Source organism: Podarcis raffonei, chromosome 7, assembly GCF_027172205.1.
Source record: "Podarcis raffonei isolate rPodRaf1 chromosome 7, rPodRaf1.pri, whole genome shotgun sequence".
NCBI lineage: Eukaryota > Metazoa > Chordata > Lepidosauria > Squamata > Lacertidae > Podarcis > Podarcis raffonei.
In genome coordinates this window covers 71,023,936-71,044,433 of record NC_070608.1, presented here as the reverse complement: position 1 = coordinate 71,044,433, position 20,498 = coordinate 71,023,936, and the positions used below count along the sequence as shown (strand labels likewise).

General features: G+C 43.2%; 1 protein-coding gene and 1 long non-coding RNA gene across 2 annotated transcripts in view; both read right to left on the bottom strand.

The window, feature by feature from the left end:
- CDH9 (cadherin 9) overlaps positions 1–20,498 on the bottom strand; it is a 133,127-nt gene that overhangs the window by 52,991 nt on the left and 59,638 nt on the right. Inside the window, exon 3 of the mRNA XM_053397098.1 lies at positions 3,770–4,064. Coding sequence (XP_053253073.1) covers positions 3,770–4,064 — 295 coding nt within the window. The remainder of the gene's footprint in view (positions 1–3,769; positions 4,065–20,498) is intronic.
- Positions 18,610–19,664, bottom strand: LOC128417885 (uncharacterized). Its single transcript, XR_008331593.1, has 2 exons — positions 19,621–19,664; positions 18,610–18,789 (listed from the first exon to the last, which is right to left on the bottom strand). It is a non-coding gene; the product is annotated as an uncharacterized LOC128417885 (long non-coding RNA).

The window sequence follows — 20,498 nt, the reverse complement described above, 5'->3', positions numbered from 1 at the left end:
TATGTGTAAATAAACAATATATCATAAAGACACCACAGTCTCTGCTGTCCCTCATTCCAAGGAAACCAAATTCTGGGTAAGCACATGGAACCCCTTGAATCTCACAGTGCTCAGAGATTAGGGTGGTGTACAAAATTGTCTTCCTGTGAATAGTTCCTCCATGGCTGTGGTAACACTTCAGACACCCAGCCCTGTGGGCAGTGGCGTAGCAAGGTCAGGTGGTACCCAGTGTGGAAAATTTCTTGTCACCCCCCCCCCATTGAAATTATTAAAAGAAGAAAAAATAAGATACTTACAGTTGCAAGTGTTATTTTTTGGTTTATTTACTTAACATTGTGAGCATAAGCACTTAAAACCATTTTTCCCTAACTTTGTTCTCTGCAAATTTTGAAATCACATCATCAAAATCAATTCCTTTCGCTACTTTGTTTTCAGTTGACAAGATGGCCAAGGCAGAGAGCTGAGCTTGACTCATAGTGGACCTAAGATTACTCTTGATTAATTTTAGTTTTGAAAAACTCCTCTCACATGATGTCTAGTAATGTAAACTGAATTTTAGAATGATTATTCGGAGAGTTGAATTAAGGCTCAAAGCAAACAGGAAATTGCCCTAAAAATGGCAATATATACATATATTTGTATTTACCTTTCAGGCTGTGTGCCTGTTTCAGCAATTCACTTAAGCTTCTAGTAAAAATATCATTTATGGAAATAGTAGGAGTTATACAAACGGATCTTACTCGAAAATGTCAGAAAGCTACTTTGCAACTACTCACTTCTAACATAGGATTGCATCCTCTGCAAGGAGATAAAGCAGCTTCAAGCCTATCTGCCTAATGATCGAACCACCCCATGCTAGTTAATGTCACCCTATATAGCAGCTGCACCTTGTGTTCGTTGATCTGATGCTGAAGTCCACAGACTACTTAGTACTTCAGTACTTAGCAAGTGAATATAAAGTAAAGCACCGAGGCCTTCATGCATCTGTAGACTAACTGTCAAACCCAAGAGGAAAAAAATGACTCTATACATTTACTTGAAAATTGCATGCCTAATGGTACCTGTAGCATATTTGCTTCTCATTTCTATTGCTTATGAAATGCTTATGAGGTTGGCTTTTCTCTATACTTTTGGTACACGGCTATGCTGCCTCTACAGTACAATACCAAAAAAATCACCAGTATGAACCTATGCCAGGTAGTGTGTAGAACCTTGACCATTAACAATATAATTCAGGGCTTGAGACCCAACTATTCATTCAAATATTTATCGGTAGCAGCGCCCATCCTGTGGAACGCCCTCCCATCAGATGTCAAGTAAATAAACAACTATCTGACTTTTAAAAGATAACTGAAGACAGCCCTGTTTAGGGAATTTTTTAATATCTGATGTTTTATCACATTATTATTATTATTATTATTATTATTATTATTATTATTATTTCTGTTGGGAGCCACTCAAAGTGGCTGGTGAAACCCAACCAGATGGGCAGGGTATTATTATTATTATTATTATTATTATTATTATTATTATTATTATTATTATTTCAGAGCACTGTATAGTCCTGTTGTGTTGAATGAGTTTCAGTTAGTAAGACTCGAGGGTGTAGACAAGGGGCTTGGATCAGTGAGGGTCACCACTTGTGCTCTGGACCCCTCTTCGCTGATAAAAAACTAGTAAGGAGGGGATAGCTGGCTGGGCTAGGGAACTGATTAATGCCTGCTTGCAAGAAGGAGTGCTCCCTTCCAGCATGAAGGAGGCACTGGTAAAACTGTTGCTCAAGAAACCCTTCCTGGATTTGGAAAATCTAAGTAACTCCCGGCCACTCGCCAATCTGCCCTTCTTAGGCAAGGTTCTTGAGTGGCTGGTCACAAACCAGATCCATGCACTCTTGGAGGAAACTGATTTTCTCGTTTCATTTCAATCTGGGTTTAGGCCTGGTTTTGGCACAGAAACGGCTTTGGTCACCCTGAGTGATGACCTCTGTCGGGATAGAGGCAAGTGAAACATGTCCCTGTTAATTCTCCTCAACCTGTGCACCGAAGCAGGTGAGGAGCGGCGACTGTGTTCCTTTCCCTCTTTGCCTCCCCTATTCATTCATGCCGTTCCCCCTCCTAAACACCATGGAAGGTGTTTAATCAGTATGTGCCGAACAACATGGGAGTTTCTGCGGCCGGCTTTGCCCTCTGCCAGGGCTTTGATCCTCCTCCCCTCGATCTTCTCCATTCTACCCCTGCCCACACCTCCTCTAAACACACACACACACACACACACACAGAGGTATAATGGTCTATTTCTTTGACATCTGGTGGGAGGGCATTCCACAGGGCGGGTGCCACTACCAAGAAGGCCCTCTGCCTGGTTCCCTGTAACCTCACTTCTCATAGTGAGGGAACTGCCAGAAGGCCCTCAAAGCTGGACTTCAGCATCTGGGCTGAACAACGGTGGTGGAGACGCTCCTTTAGGTATACTGGGCCGAGGCCAAGGCATGCCCCTTGAGATTCATCTGCGGTAACATCAGACACACGTTCCCAGTGGAGTGCAAGTGGGGGCACTCAGGGGTGCTCATGTTAACAATCTGAGCTATTGGGATGTTCCAGAGGTTGGAAAGGGCTTCCATAGGAGCTCCAGTCATAGCAACCAAAATATCCCCCAGAGCCATCTGGAAACCCATTGGATCCATCAGCCTCAGAACATCCTTATAGGTACCCCACATTTGAAGAGGGCAAAAGTAGCTGAAAGCATAAATCTCAACAGGAAGTGATCTGACCATGACAAGGGACTAATCCTCTCCAATTGACATATTCTGGCAATGTATTGTGTACTCCCTCCATTTACTCCCCCCTCCCCACTGACCTGTGTGAATACCTCCTTTCCCTTCCGTAGTCTGCCTTTAACCATTGTATACTCTTGCACATGTGTTGGTTGGTAGCCATGGTTAACTGTAATGAAGATCACCTTTCTAACCATAGTTTGTCAACTCACTTAGAACCATGGTTACAAAGTACAGTTAGAAGGGCAATGATGCTGCCTACTGTTATCAATACATAATACCAATGTGGACGTAACACAACACCATGGATAGAGCAAACCATGGAAGAGAGAAGGGAATTTGTGCGATATCACTGAAAAGCATATGGAGAGGAGGGAGTGCATGAGCCTCTTGGTGCACACGGTTTCTTGGAAGTAATGAATTCTACAAGCCCAGCTTGTTTATGTTTCCAGACAGAATGAGTGCACAGTCTTATATTGCTACCACCATTTGAGACACACATCTCACACACTGTCCTCAAGAAGGACACCGAATTGCTACATGAGTCTAGATTATGCAAGAGGTTAGACTATTTCCAATTCTTTTACCTAGAAGGACGGGAAAAATCAACAATTTGTCATTCCACAACTTTGGATGCAAAAGTACAAAGGTGTCAAACAAATTGCCATTGCTGATCATGCACACAGATGAGCCTGTTAAGCATTGTTTTCAGTGGTTTATTACTGGATGGCAATAATAGTTACGATCACACAGCATATTAGACGTTTCCATTTGACTGCTGCTAGCTTCATGGAAGCCATATGGTAACCTATGGGGTGGAAAAAGACAGATATTGATGGCAGACAGGAGCTGGTGAACTGATATTTACAGATGCTTTTATGCCTACTTAAAAACCACAAATAAGCTCTAGAGTATTGTTGTGAAGTGGCTTAACCTTCTATCTTTTTCTTTCTTTTTTTAAAAAAAAATTTCAGTATGGTAATAAATTATACTTACCAACGCTGGACTTCTCAGGAACACTGGCCGTGTAAATGTCCTTGGTAAATTTAGGTTCATTGTCATTGATATCATGGATTTTAATGATAAATTCCGATTCAGGCTCCACTTGTCTTCCAGTCTTTCGGTCTATAGCCTTGGCACGTAGCACATACAGGGACTTTTCTTCTCTGTCCAGCTTTTTTGCTGCATGAATATCTCCTGTATTTTCATCTATAACAAATAGACTGCCAGCCCCTTCTCCTGTTAATATGTATTTTAAATTTCCATCTCCCATATCTTGGTCAGTGTGCAGCTTCAGGGATGTTTTTTAAAAAAAAGAAATGGGGAAAAGAAAGAAACACTCTATAAATATATGCATTGTTATTACAGACCAAATCTTTCAGCACATATGAATAAGTCTCTACAAATCTTGTCTGCAATTGAGGTCAGCAATAGTTATCTTTTGCCTCACTGTTGCAGGGAAAAATTACAAAAGTAAGATTTTGGTCACACATGCAAAGCAGCTCGAACAAATTGATAAAGGACACAAAAGGATATAGAAGATAAGGCAGCAGCATTTAAACAATATGATGGCAATTGTAATATAACGCTCCCGCCCCACAACAGTATTTCTGAAACCTATTGCCTTCTGGGAAGTGGGAAGCTATCAACTTGCTTTTGCTAAGTTAAAAACCTAAAATGAAATCTAGGTCAGGATCCAAAGAGCTACTTTAGGTGTACCTGAGGGTTTTCGAAACTCCCCCTCAATTTGGAAAGTGGCTTTGTTATCTGATAGTGGAAGCTGCTGTTTGAGCGCCACAAATTCAAAGCCCCCTTGGGCAGGCAGAATTAGTCAAATGTTTTGCTTTCAATCCGAGACCCATTTCTGTAGAATTGTAATGAGCGGGTGCGATTTACGGATTGGAATGTTCACGGTAAAAATTGCGGTGAGCGGATCTGGCTGGGGGTTGGAGATTCAAATTCAGCCATCCAAGCCACTTTATCCAACCCTCTTCAAGTACCCTCCCCGGGCCTCCCCTTTTCCCAGACCTCACTGACTTTGTTCTGCACCCTCCTCGACTCCTTTTGCCTGGCCGGTGTAGGTTCTTGAACCACCCAACTCCTGCTTGCCTGGATAACGCACTGCATGCCTAGAACCCCTGACATTTGTGTGGTTGAAAAGTAAACTGCTTTATAATGATAGAATTGTAGTGGTGGAAGAGACGCTGAGGATCATCTAGTGCAACTCCCTGCAATGCAGGTGTCACCTCCATGTGAGCATTAAACACCCGTTCTCTGATAGTAAACTCAGTCTCCACCCAATCTCTGCTCTATCCCTGTCCACCATTTGAATGTCTTCCCCCTCCTCAGTGAGGAAATGTGACCTTCAGGCTGAAAAGCATTCCTTATTTCTGCAGTAAGTGACAACCCTTGTGCAAGGTGCCACCCAAAACTAGCAGAGCACACAATGACCACTCCCCACATTAAATGGGGGGCGCCTTTGTGTGGTTGCGCACAGCCCCCTGGACCCCATGCAGCACCATCAGCACAGGCTTGGCTTCGCCTTCCCCAGGTGGGATACCTGGAGGTCTCCGTCTACCTCATCCAGTTGCCCAGTCCCGCCTGGGGAGGCATTGCCAAGGTGATCAGGCCAGGTAGAGGGAGGGACTACCTGCTCACACAATAGGGGGAGGATCTTACCTCGTCAGTTGGCTCCAGAGCTTCTCCCACCCTACCCACCCTCAGTTAAGACTTCTTTTGTAGGTTAACCTTTTCTCCACAGGTACACAGGCGCTGCTACATCAAGGTTGCTGTTGAAGGGCCGGAAAGGAATTCTCCTGCATTGGCAGGTTTGCATTTCCCGTAGCAAAACGTCACAACTTTGGCGGTATCAGGCCTTGGGCAGAATCCTTAGTCTATCTTCCCTAAATGGGGGTGGGCGTGTAGCAGTGACCCACACCCACTTTCTCTTTGCTGTGGCGATCCCAGGGTTCCCCGCTGAAGGGGTTGTTTTGAGGGGAGGCTTTGGCCATACGCCTAGAGGTTGTCATTGCTCTCCCCTGCGATGGCGGCGTACTGGGGGTGGGCTCTCTCTGCTTGAACATATGTTCTCCAGAGCCAGCCCACCCCCCCTCCACACTCTGGATAACCCTGATGTTCCCTAGATCCCTGGCGGGGAACTGGAAGGGATAAACGCCCAATGCCTGAGCCAAGGTCTACCCACATCTGAAACATAATAAAGTTGTGGCCAATTTTAATCCCATAGCACATTGTCTTGAGCCGTTATTCCACACAGGGGCCACCCAGGGTTTGGGGGACTCCACCTGTCCACGCAACAGAGTCTTATTTGAACATCTACTCCCTCTTTCCAAATTCCATATCAGGACTGTGACCACACACAGTCTCCATGTTTTCACCATCAGCCAACTTTTTTCCTATCCTGACGTGCTCTGTTTACCATCCAGGACTGGCCCACTTTCCATGGACCACTTTTGACAGGAGGGTCAGACTGGAGTGCCCCTTTGCAGAAAATTCAATATGGCTTTTTAAGAGACAGTCAGAAAGAATGCTAAGCAGTACATGACACAAGATACATTAAAACCAATAGCACTGCCAATTGGTTTAGCTCTTCCTGGACTGCTCAAATTCAGAATGCAAGTGGGGGTTGCGCATTTAAAATCCTTTTAACTTTAATGTTTACATCCAGTAGCAGCCCATGTGGTAGGCAGGAGTCATGGAGTTGCCCTCCCAAGACTGACCTCGCTGCAGCTTAGCTGTGGGGCTGGCATGAGGGAGGGCAGCAGCCAGACTGCAGCTGTGTGGATGCATTGACGGGAACACTGGATTAATTTTGTTGGTGTGCCTGTGCAGTCCTGACCTTGCCACCACCCTGTCCCATCCCAGCCCCATCCAGGTAGGTTGCAGGAATGCTGGTGTTCAGAATGTGGCTCCATAATGCCATCTCACCACACAGACCACTACTACTTCCATCAAAAACCCCATGAAGGGCTAGGTGGGGAAAACAACAACAGCCAGATCAGCTTTAGCCTAGCTCTTGCTCCATAAAACTTATACTTTGGGTGTAAGCAGTCCTGCCACCCCACGTGGAGGAACATTCAAACATAATGACCCCACCACCTGCATTTTGAATGTGTGTTTCAACTGGATAAATATACACTTTACAAGATTGTTATAAGGATCTGTTCCACTCATTAAAAGTATGCAGTGTCTCTGATGGCCCTGTGTTAAAGATAATGGTTTGATTTCCTGAAATGGGGATATTTGCTTATGCTGAATTGCTGTGTATGTTTAGCATGGTTCCCCCCCCCCTTTTGCAGTAGCTCTCTCATGTGATTGGCTGACTGTGAGTCACATGAGAGAGGTTTTCCATTCTGTTGTGACTGTTAGTCAAGTAACTGTTGTTTTTAACCGTTTTTCTGTTTCTCTGGATGCTGCTGAGACCAGTGTCGGTTGGGTCTGTCTGGGGTGAAGCAGACAGAGGAAGATCCCTAAAAGTTAATATGGAGAAACCTGTGCTGTCTAGTGAATCAGTGTGAGATTGTAGGTATGTTCTTCTCAGTTATGTTTATGAACGTAAAGTTATTTTCAATATAAAGAGTCTGGACATTGCATATCATCAAAAATTATCTATCTGTCTGTCTGTCTGTCTATCTATCTATCTATCTATCTATCTATCTATCTATCTATCATCTATCTATCATCTATCATTTATCTATCATCTATCTATCATCTGTCATCTATCTATCATCATCTATCTATCATCTGTCTATCTATGTGTCTGTCTATCTATCATCTATCTATCTATCTATCATCTATCATCTACCTACCTACCTACCTACCTACACAACACCTTGAACTTCCTAACCCCTGCCAGCTCTCATGAAAGAAGACCATATTGGGGGAAGTCAGGTAGTCATGTCCACACCATTACAAGGAAAAGCTGCGCTCACTCCACCCTAATTCCTTCTAATTCCCTTCTGTTCTTCCTTCAATGAGCATGTGTGATCTCTAAGCTCACTTTTCAAACTCCACCCAAAGATAAAAGATGGGTTGCAGTTGTGATGCTTTGGGTTTAGCAGTGCCCATCTATCAAGGAGAACAGTGGCATTGTCAGTGCACAGAGCACGCACCACCTGCAATCCAAGGTATGAATTTCTAAATATGCCATGATCTGAACATTCATTTTCACTGAGATCCTAGTCATGCAAGCCATCTCTATCCTCCAGTAGCAGTAAAATCATTCAACATAAAATCGATCATAGTAATATGACAATACCTTTGCTTTCTACCAGATGTGAGATTTCTCCCCCCCCCCAGCTTTCACTTTAGAAATACAAATACCTGAATTAAAGTATGTGATTGTACTGCCAAGCATTCAGCATATTTTACTGAGCTTTGTTTTTCAGGAGGAAGTATCACTACCCTGGTTTTGTTTGAGCAGTCATCCAGGAACCTTTTCTTTAATTTATACATTTATCTTGCCAGCTTTACTTGAAATAAAACACTGATTTTTAAAAACATCACCAGTGCTATTTTTGTTCCGGTAGATGGACTGGTGTAAATGAAATAAATACTGAACTGTCTGCATTTACAGCAGTTGTGCTGAGCTGCTTTGATTTTTGCCTCAAATGTATTCATTATTGGGAAAGGAAAACACTCCTGGATATTATTTATCATTATTATTATTTATTAAATTTGTATAGCACTCTATACCCGCAGGCCTCAGGGCAGTTCACTGGATAAACTCTTAATATGAAAACACAAAATAAAAACAAGAACAACCCAATAACCACTCATCACATTTTTAAAAGGGCATTTAATGTTAATCAGCCAAAGGCCTGGTTAAGAGGAGCCTTTTTGCCTGGTGCCTAAAGGTGTATAATGAAGGCGCCAGCTGAACTTCCCTGGGGAAAACATTCCATATACGGGGAGCCACTACAGAAACGCCCATTCCTGTGTTGCTCCAGACCTCTCACGAAGAAGGCACACGAAGAAGGGCCTCAGAAGATAATTTCAGGATATGAGTAAGTTCATATGGAAAGAGGCGGTCCTTGAGGAAAATTCCCTCAATCCTATCCTGTGGTTATTAGTAGCCAATGTGCTCCTGCTCCCACATGTATGGTTGCTTTTATCACGTTGTCCCTCTAATTCAGGCATCCCCAAACTCAGCCCTCCAGATGTTTTGGGTTACAACTCCCATCAGCCCTAGCTAACAGGACCAGTGGTCAGGGATGATGGGAATGGTAGTCCCAAAACATCTGGAGGGCCGAGTTTGGGGATGCTTGCTCTAATTCATTACTTTTTCTAGTGTTCCCAGCCTATCAGGGATAATGTACTGCCCTCAATCCTGAGGACATATTAAAGTTGTTAGAGTGATATAAATGCTTCCAGTACTGATGATGTGGGCTGTATCTCAGCCATTTTGCAGTGATTCCCACCCCCCCAAATCATACGGGGGACAGCGGTCTTCTTCCAATTCTGATGTAGGCTTAACGACTTAACGACACACATACATACTTTGGCTCACAACTAGTTCTGTTTAACACTGTTATAGCCGTATTTACAGCTGCATTGATTATGCGATAACAGATTTAGGACTTCTCCAGATGACCTATTTATTCAGCATTCATCGTGATTTGCACAAAGTTCATGTGGAGGTTAGAGTGTATTCGGTCTTTATTGAGAATTTGTTCTGATCTGTTTGTGCGGCAGTTACATGACAATCGGCATTCATCTTGATTTGCTTGTGCGGTATTTATAGACCTTCCCACTAGTCAGTCCTTCATTTCACACTTGTCCATGTGTTTCCTCATCCCTTTTCTAACCTCAGAAAGTGGATTTGTTGTGCTAGGTTGACAGAGTCCTTTTAATCCATTTTAATTGTGCAAACCTTAATTTCCAGTGTCTACCCAAGTCACTCAAACAAATTAGTGAGCCTCGAAGTCACCCATACAGTATTTCACAGTTTAGCTCTCTAGGTCAAGCTCACATATGTTCTAAACACTGTACTTCTGAAATAGTAAAAAGAGAATAAGGGAGAGAGACTTTCTGCTGTCCATCTGGCAATGACTTTTTCCACCTGCCTTGCCCCACTCTCCAGCCCTAGGAGACTTTCCCAGACCATGACTTTGAGAACAGCAGAAGAGAGAAGAAGAGTTAAGGGATATTTAAAAATAATAATTTTATAAGTTGTGTCTCCTTGTTTCTCAATTTGATCCTTTTACATGGTTTTGTATGTTTTGGGGTATTTTATGAGTTGTGATTTTTATTGATGAAGTAAAGGTAAAGGGACCCCTGACCATTAGGTCCAGTCATGGATGACCCTGGGGCTGTGGTGCTCATCTCGCTTTATTGGCCAAGGGAGCCGGAGTACAGCTTCTGGGTCATGTGGCCAGCATAACTAAGCCGCTTCTGGTGAACTAGAACAGCACATGGAAATGCCGTTTACCATCCCGCTGGAGCGGTACCTATTTATCTACTTGCACTTGGTGCTTTCGAACTGCTAGGCTGGCAGAAGCAGGGACCAAGCAATGGGAGCTCACCCCGTCGCATGGATTCGAACCGCCGAGCTTCTGATCGGCAAGCCCTAGGAGTGTAAACTGTTTAATATATTATATTATATTATATTATATTATATTATATTATATTATATATATTATATATAAGCTGTTTGTTTTAAAGTTCTTGTGTCAGGGGCTGGACTGAGGAGGAATGGTGGGAACCCACCCCCCTCTTCCTGCACCTTCCTGAGAAGAGGGAGACAGTATAGATTTAGAACAGTGGTTTGCAGAAGGTCATAGTTTAGAGGCAGCAGAGGGGAGCAGCTGGGGAATATTGGGAGAGCAGCAGGAAGAAGAAGCACCAGGGGAGAGACAGCTAACACACTCAGTGTCTCTTGAAAGCATTCCCAACCCACTTGGGCATGCCTTGAGAGTAGTAGAACAGAAAGCTCAGAGGCAGAAATCACAGATCTGCTGGCACAGGTATGATGTAGAAAGGAGGGACTGAGGGGGTGGGACTTTACTTGGAGCAACACCATTATCCAAGAGAGACTGCATTTCTTCGTGTCTCTCTCTGTGAATATTGAATAAACTACTTGGTGTCAGGGAATGGTCTGGATCTGAAGATTGGGGAGTGCAGTTGCAGGCAGATCAGCCTCTCTCAGAATACCACCCCTCCTCCAGCCTCTTCAGAAGCAGATAGGGAGGCAGACACAGAAGCTGAAAAGCTTAGAGGGGAGTTACCCAGCTATGAGATAATGATGGGAGAACCACAAAGGAGGGGACAGCTAGAAGAGACATCAATTGAGAGTATGGGGGACCCCGCCTCTCCCTCGACCCAGAGGTCTGAACGTATCAGAGAACAAAGGAGGCAGAGGGAGGGAGGAACTCCCCGTTGGCGCCTTTCTTTCTGCAGAAGTTAGAATGAGGATTAGACTGGCCAGCTGCCCTCCTTGCAGAGAGCTGTGTATTTGTGATCGCAACATGAAGCTGTAATAACAGGCCTATAAATCTATCAACTGCTCATTAATTATCTGTGAAGTTACCAAAGGGAGGGGAGGAATCTCCAAGCTTGACACTTGGTAAGAACTTCGTGTTTTTCTGCTTCTTGGCATCCCACCGTGTGAGGGATAGGATTTCCTGAAGCCTTGACAACTTGTGACTTTTTTTTTTTTTTGTATTGGATCAGATTGTTATTACGTTTGTGGTCTATTTTGTTTTTTCTTCAGCTTGTGTATAGTTATATAGAAAGGTAGCATACAAATTAAAAGTGAAATGAATCAGCCTGGACGACCAGCATACAATGTGATGCAAATGCCACAGGTTTTTTGGGAAAAACTTGGAGGAGACACAGCCTAGTTAGTTTCAGAGTCAGGCATATATTTCCCTTTGCTGTGCTATTGCTTTCCAAGGCAAAATTACCACAAGGCATGGGGAGTTGCATATATACTGTAACAGGCTCTAGGGTGTCACTAGTTCTACTTGTGGCACTCTTGTTTAATGAGGCTTCACACCACGGACGAGATGATGGCATATTAATACAAATTGATTTCTCCCCCTTCCTGCAGAGTACATGCAATTATTGTGCAATGCCTTCTTTTATTTGTGTTCTGCTATTGCTGTCCTGATTGATACTTCCACAGTGTTTCATACACCAGTCCACAAGAGGACAGTAGGGAAATTGGGAAACTTATTTATCAGCCTGGCTGTGGAGGCATCCCTGTGTATGCTATAACCAGGATGTGGGTGGCACTGTGGTCTCAACCACTGAGCCTCTTGGGCTTGCTGATCAGAAGGTCAGCGGTTTGAATCCCTGTGACGGGGTGAGCTCCTGTTGCTCTGTTGCAGCTCCTGCCAGCCTAGCAGTTCGAAAGCATGCCAGTGCAAGTAGATAAATAGGTACCGCTCCAGTGGGAAGGTAAACAGCATTTCCGTGCACTCTGGTTTCTGCCACGGTGTTTTGTTGTGCCAGAAGCGGTTTAGTCATGCTGGCCACATGACCCAGAAAGCTGTCTGTGGACAAACACTGGCTCCCTCAGCCTGAAAGTGAGATGAGCGCTGCAACCCCATAGTCTCCTTTGACTGGACTTAACCATACAGGGGTCCCTTACCTTTACCTATTCTATGACCAGTAACATGTTGCAAGAAGCCTGCTTCCAACTGACACTTTGTCATGAATGAATCCATTCCCATAATGCACAAGGGGGTACAAAGGTCCCTCATGGAGATGGTTCATCAAAACTTTCAATGAAGATGAGTCCTCCATTCTTCTTTTCTGATTCTGATTCCCACAACAACTGTCCTAATGTACACTGTGACCCATAATAACTTGACATTGTTATTGCAGGTATCCAGGCTACACACAAATCTGTCCCTCTGTGTGACTCAAAACGCATTGCCTTTATTTTGTTGCCAGAAACACGAAGTGGTCAGAAGGCAGGAGATGCTAGCTTAAATAACCTTATGGTCATGAACTCATTTGGTGACAACATGTGTGCATGTGCCCATGCATGAAACCTTATCCTCTGTTTAATCCTGCCCTGAAATCCCACCTCAGCCCATTGCTACAACCTGGGCTCTGAAGCGGTGTTCCGTGGTATGTGAGAAGCCAATGTAGGAAACAAACACTCTGTGTGAAGTCAAGCTGTCGAAACTCCTTATTGTTACCTTCTCATCCAACTCTGGTTATGAAGCTTTCAAACTTTATATTCAGCAATTCAAAGACTGCTGGAGCCAAAAGCTGAACCCAATGAATTATTTTGTTGCACACCAAGCAATAACTTGCATTCTGCATGGCAAATAAGGAGTTTTAGTGATACTGCTGCAGCTCTGTATTTGTCAGGGTTTGATGAAGCAGAACTGACTGGAAAGCAGGCTGCAAATTAACTACTTTCTTTTTTTAGTTGGCTGGCTCCAAGGGAGCCATGTGTTGGTAAGTGGTTTCATAATTTAAGCCTTAGTAAACTATATAAAGAGCACCTTCAGAGACTGCTTGGTGATTTCCTCACTCTTCTTAAGTTATATGCATTTTCCTTCCAACTCTATAGTTCTATGACTCTATGAGTCTATCTTGTTGTTCTTTACAATACCCCTAATATAACAAGGAACAGTTTTTCTAGTCCTAATCAGACCCCACTCCACAAAATAAAAATAAAATAAATAGGGCCATTCAGTTTTTTAACCAAATCTGAAAAAAGCTCAGATTTCAGGCTCCAGAAAAGATGGCCATATTTTATTTCATATGAACTTTAGGAGAGAGTAAAATGGCAAACTACATTAAACTAAAACGAGTCCCAGAGAATAGCATTTTACTTCTCTCAAGGCCAGCCCCGGGTAATGTTTTGTACAGGGTCATATTTCTACAACTGCAGCAAATGAAAGGAAATTGCCATTTCCAGAGCCATCTTAATGCACATAATTCTACCTCAAAGGATGAAGAAAGGACAAAAGGCTCTCATGTTTCGATAGCTGGGGAAACCCTGTAAGGAAAGTGATCAATTTTATCAAAACTCTTGACTCTCCTCAAAATCCCTCTGATGTTTACCTGAGGAGAGATTAACACACAGAGAGAGTTCACTTTAAATTGACTCAAGGTGAACATTTTCTGGCAAATGAGGATGAATGTTATTAAGGAAGCAATGAAGGGCCCACAACAGGCAAGAGTCCTTAACAGTGGGCAAAGTGGTCATACGGTGGTGACATTTGGAGTTATGGCACCATTCATTTTCCCATTACCAGGTTAGACGTCTGCTTAGGGAGCAATCCTCTGCACGAGGAGCTGGTGTAAAGCAAGCGGGTGTAAATTAACCCAACATAAAGTTACGGCAGATCCAAACCCTGTTCAGCTTTAGGACTGCTGCTGCTCTGCCTGAACATGGCAATAGTGTTTACAATAACATTCTACGTTTTATTGCCAGGTCACATGACTGAGCTAGATGAGTTTATGATCCATCTTAAATCCCTCTTCTCTGGTCTCACCTCCATAATGCTCTTTCTTTGGACTTGCGCTGTCCTTGACCCAGCTAAACTGGGTTCAGCAAATGTAGCTTTGACTGAACCAGGAATTAGACAACTATGCCAGAAATCTGCTGCATCCTAATCTGCTCATCCCAGTGGACCTTGCCATTGGATTTCCCCTTATTAAACTGATCACATTCATTATTTCCAAGTTTCTAAACAATTATGCACCTGGGGATTCTTACGCAGATAGCAACATTCATTATTTTCATAAATTTCTAAAAGATTGTGGAGCTAAGGATTCTTACCAGTCAGGGTGATAGAAGTGATTTATATCTAAATATATTGCAAAACAGCTGTTTTAACTTGATTAGATCTGTGTTGATAGATATTAGCAATAAAGTAATAATCTTGGTCTTGGAAGGGTTCATCTCAATGTCTGAACTCATCCATGAAGCACATGGCTGTCCATATTGAGATAAATATCTTTAGCTGTTCCGTTCATAGAAATCTGCTTCGATGTGTGCGTCTCCCTTGCTGGACTGAATAGTTCTGAGGCATAGGTGCCAACTCCATGGGGCTATGGGTGTCTGAGCACCCACAAAATTCCCCAAGAAGGGGCCGGGCACCCATGGTCACAGGGTCAAGTTGGCAGTCCTGTTCTAAAGGCAAACTTCTCAGCCTGCATTATTGCTGTGCAGTAGACTTTGTGTTTTATATAATACAGTGGTACCTTGGGTTACAGACGCTTCAGGTTACAGACTCCACTAACCCAGAAATAGTACCTCAGGTAAAGAACTTTGCTTAAGGATGAGAACAGAAATCGCACAGCGGTGGCGCGGCAGCAATGGGAGACCCCATTAGCTAAAACGGTACCTCGGGTTAAGAACAGTTTCAGGTTAAGAACGGACCTCCAGAACGAATTAAGTTCTTAACCCGGGGTACCACTGTATTGAGGAAATGACCAAATATATGTTGGGAAGAATTTTTATATTGCAGCAAAGCCTTAGACAGTGTGCAGCTTACCTCTCTATGGACCGTTGCCTCAAAGTGTTGTGCTTATTCCCCCCCCCCCATGTGAATAAATAGCCATGTTGACTTATATGGGAGGAATTTGAGAGATACACTCAGGGAGGGAAATCACTTGGAAGAGAAATACACCTACCATTGCCCTTAGATGATTTTGCTATGGATGCTTCTCAATTTCTCAGAGGAGGCTGCAGTTCTCTTCCGCTTAATATAACCAAACACATATGACACACTCTCTCTCTCTCTCTCTCTCTCTCTCTCTCTCTCTCTGTGTGTGTGTGTGTGTGTGTTTAGAAGTTCTTGGTAAGGGGATGCATTTGACTTTATACTGCCATTCACTTTTCAGAGTACTTATTGGGAAGTTTCCCTTGTTAACCACATTGCATGTTAATAGGCAAGTATAGTTGGCTGAATGGCAGCAAATTTTCCTTTTCCTCTTGGATTCAAAATTGGTGTTGGCTTGTGGTGGTGGTAACAGATCTCCTCTTTGTTATCGAAAATGCCATCTGTAGCGTGAAGTGAGTTTCGTTCCACAGATGGAAAACCAGGATAAGACCATCATGGAGAGAAATAACAACCAGAGCTGAGCTCTCCTCCCATCACTGTGGCTGCTAAATTCAGAACTTTCTCGTTTTCAGGCCAAGGGAGCCAACGTTTGTCAACAGACAGCTTTCCGGGTCATGTGGCCAGCATGACTAAACCGCTTCTGGCACAATGGAACACCATGAGGGAAACCAGAGCGCACAGAAATGCTGTTTACCTTCCCGCCGCAGTGGTACCTATTTATCTACTTGCACTGGCGTGCTCTTGAACTGCCTGGTTGGCAGGACCAATGAGAGCTCACCCCATCGCGCGGATTCGAACCACTGACCTTCTGATCAGCAAGCCCAAGAGGCTCAGTGGTTTAGACCACAGCACCACCCACGTCCCACTGTCATTTAATAGCCAGGTGCCAAGATGTATCTAGCCCTCCAACCCCTTTCAGATATTTTTATTGTTACAGAGACCCAGGAAGGATTTGAAGCTCAACCATCTCTAGCACATGTTCACCGAAATCATTTTAGAAATGCATCCTCAGGAAGCAAAAAATGGGGGGGGGGCAAAGAAAGACTGTCCTTAGTAAACAGGGACATGTTATTAAGCAGGATAACATGTTAAATGAAAACAATAAAAATAAATAAATGTGTAATATACTGCACATGTGCACACTTTGGGGAGTCTGACAAATTTCATCAAGTGGAGGAGCTGTAAGAGTAGGAATTGCTCTAGACATCCACTCTATGGGTTGAATCCTTGTGGCCCACCTGAAAGACGCTTCTAATATATATATATATATATAAAACTCCAGCAGAGATTGAAGGCAAGAACAGCAGGAGCCATCCCTGATAACAACAATTGGACCGTCTTACATTCCACTCTTGCTTTCAGATCTATCCAAGTATAAAGTTATTAATGGATGGGTAAGCTTACATTGACTGTGAAATAACACCAGAGGCATAGAATATTGGCATTTCATTCTGTCAGGGGCCGGGGTGGATGGGGAGGATTTCTCTAAAGAAAAGCATAACGGTCGATTAGGATTAAATTTCCAATCAGGAGTTAGTAAGTAGTTTATCTGGGTTTGTAACGGATGTTGCCTTTATGAGGGCATGCTGTTTCATGCGTCATTCTCCTCACAGGTCTTTTAGCCGCATAAACAGCAAAAGGTGTGCCCACACTATTTGGAATGGGAAGCATTCTCTGATTCAGTACATTACGTCTTGCAAGCTACTTTCACACAACCTATGCCAACCCCCTGCCCTCCTCACAGAATTTTGGGGTTGCTGAGGGACATGCAGATTGCGCAGTCCAGTCACGGGGGAGATATCTGCACAGACTCGTGCTATCCGATACTACCTTTTGTTTATGGCCCAGCTTCTCATGTTTTCCAATTCTAAATTTCCCCAGGTCAAGAAACTGTGAAGTTGTCCCAGTGCTGAGGGAAATCTAGGTCCTTTTCCCTTTCAGAGAGCACCACACAGTGCTGATAACCTAGCTCAGCCTAACCAACCTTGCAGGGCTATTACGAGGAGAAAATGTAAATAACTTCATTCATATCCACCTGAGGCTCCTTGGAGAAGGTTTAGGATATAAAATGTAATGAATATTTACATGAAAATAAGGATCAGGAAGTGGTGAAAGCTGCCATGTGAGTGGAACCTAGAACAGGACATATGGAAATCTCTCTCTCTCTCTCTCTCTCCTTTTTGCTTTCTTGGCAAATGAAGTACCTACAGCAAGAAGTATATTTTTCTGAAAGAGTAACCTGTAGCATTTGTACCACTCAATAGTTTGTTGTTGTGGGGATAAAACAAGCTGAAATAAAATATCCTTTGACTGTTTTCATGAAATCTGAGGGAAAGGGCAACGGTGTCAAGCATGACAATGAACCTGGAGCTGAACTAGTCCAAATACTTAAAAGTCCAGTCCTTTCAAGTTAGGCCTTGAAGCTGTTAGTATCTGTTGTTGGCCCATCTGGTAAAATTATAGCTTCTGGGAGCAGATTTGGAGTGCAAGGGCAGAAGGTTTAAGAGAGTCACTACTTTGTCTGTTTCTATCATATTATTTGACATTGATTTAAAGCTAACGGACCTTTGCCTCTCCTTTCTCTCCTTTCAGAAAGTTAAATTCTAAATGTCCAAACAACTTTTTCAAGGGCACATTAAATTCCCTGGTCCTTAAAGGCTAAAGCTTCCATTAACTTCTCAATCTCCTTCCAAGTCAGTGGGACTGCTCTGGAAACAAGGATTTTGTGCATCACTGCTCACCCACATTCAGTTTTGCAGTGTAAACAGAGCTGCCATGTGTAGGATGCAGTGCTTGAAACACACAATAGAGGGGGCCATGCTAAACACCCCAATCCAGAGGTACTGTTGCATTATTAGGAAATGAAGGAGGAGTTCATTAGTGGGAAAGAACCTCGTAAAACAAATGCCCATGTGCTTGGGTCATTTAAATGTTCTCCCAGCTGCATAGGAGATGCTCACATGGTTTTGGAGCATGGTTAAAGGCATGGGCATCACCTCTTGGTCTATTTTCTGTGCCTTGTGGCTTCTATTGATATGTGCCAGCATTTTAATTTTCATGAAAGATGTGATAAAAATCCTTCCTGGTAAATTCATGTACATTTCTTCTCTCTCTCTCAGTTTCTAATTTGGTCATATGATCACAGGTTCCCTCCCAGGGAAAATGAGAGCTTTTAAAGGCATTTTACCACCCGGTGCTCTATAGTGTTTATCCATCACAAATGCTAATTTGAAACAGGAGAAAATCCACATTCATTTGTAAACTGTCAAAGGAATCAAATAGCTGTTATCAGTAAGGCATCATTTTTATGACTTACTCCTGTGTATGAAACATTTTAAATAGCTCCGTAGGATGGTTCCAATACTAATCAAGTTGCACTGATGAAGTTCTGAAAGATAATTCTTTTAACTGATAAAGTCTTCCAGGCACAACATAGTTGGAAACTGTTTCAAACGGGATTGCTTGCTGAGGTCAGTAAATAAAAATGTAGAAAGCTACAGCATTAATAAAAAAAAGACACTCTATTTTCTTCCACATAACATATTTGAAAAGGTTCTGCATTCAGCTTTCATGCTCACCAAGTTCAACATATAAAACCATAAAGATCCCGAGATATCTTAATTTGACCGCTCCACACTAGAATTGCCTTTGGTCTTATTCATAGGCCAAATACCTTTTGTAAAGCTGTTGCAGCATAGTGGTTAACACCATGACCTGTGACCCTAGTTCCTCAGCTGGGACCCCACTGTTGCACTGCTGCCAACCCTGCCCGCCTCCATTCTGGGTGGTTTAGAGATACCATTTTAATTTCCTACACTGCCTCTGATGTAGTATCGTTCTGAGAAGTAAAAAATAAAATAAAACACAGTTCTGTACCACCTCATGCTTGATTGCAGTGCTGTTGCTTCTCAAGGGAGACAGGCTGGGGCCCACCAAAAGAGGAAGAGTCCCAGGAGAGGATACTTTGCCAAGTGTCAGGGACTGGGCTGAGGATGAATAGTGGAGACCACCTCCCCATCCTGACCCAGAGAGCCTTAAAAATAGGAGAGCAAAGAGCTCAAAGACACATATTCTTGGTTCTTTATCTTCTACTTCTTGGTTGTTTTTTCAAATACAGATAAAAAGATACTATAGAGTGGAGAAAGGAAATGTGGTTGTATGAATCAGTCCCAAAGTCACACATAAAGACAATAATTTGATGGGTACAGGGTTGTGAATGTATATTTATTAGCCTCAACTTGATGGGTTACAAACTGGCAATCTAAAACTTTTCCCCAATAGTAAAAGTTAATATACCTGTTATGGAGATCCATCTTGACAATGCTGAGATGCAGTCTGACTGTTAACTGTTTCTGGCTTTACAAAGACTTAAAGCATATCCTCTTTGTGACATCACACATGACATCAGAATGGCCTGTTTGCATTCAACCTAGACTATCTCCATGCCAACAGCAATGGCCAGTAAACTTCTGCAACCAAGTAACCATCAACCTGACTACCCAGTTGTTTCTATCTAGATTACTGGATGTTTATTTGTTGCTCTCATAATCAAAGTCTGAAGAAGAGCTGTGTATAATCTGAAAATCTGCTTCCACTGTTAAAGAAAACTAATTGTCAGGGACTGGGCAGAGGAGGAACGATGGAGACCACCTCCCCATCCTGATCCTTCCAGAGAGTAGGAAGAAGAAGACAGTATAGATTTACATCAGGGGTTTGTGGGAGGTAGCAGCTCAGAGGCAGATGAGGGGGAAAGTTGGGAAATCATGGGAGAGTCAGAACAACATCTGGCTGACACGTTGCCATTAGAAAGCATTCCAGGAACCTCCATCTCTCAGAACCCGGTGAGCCTTAAAAGTAGGAGAGCAAAGAGCTCAAAGACAGAGGGCAGCTGTAGAAGAGATGATGAGAATGACGAATGAGGAAGTGAGAGAGAAGTGGGGTGGAGACAACAGTATTACCCAAGAGGCTGGGTTCTGTAGCCTCTCTCTGTAAAGATTGAAATGAAAAAGGATAGTAAGAAGCTTTTCCTTGTCTTTATACTTTGCTGGGCAACCAGCTGGGAGCCACTGACAGCATCCTGACACCAAAGGTATCTCAAATTTGGAGCTGGTCTTGGAACTGTGAGCCAGGGAGAAAGGATTCTTGCCACTATCAAAAAGTCACTGGGTGGCCTT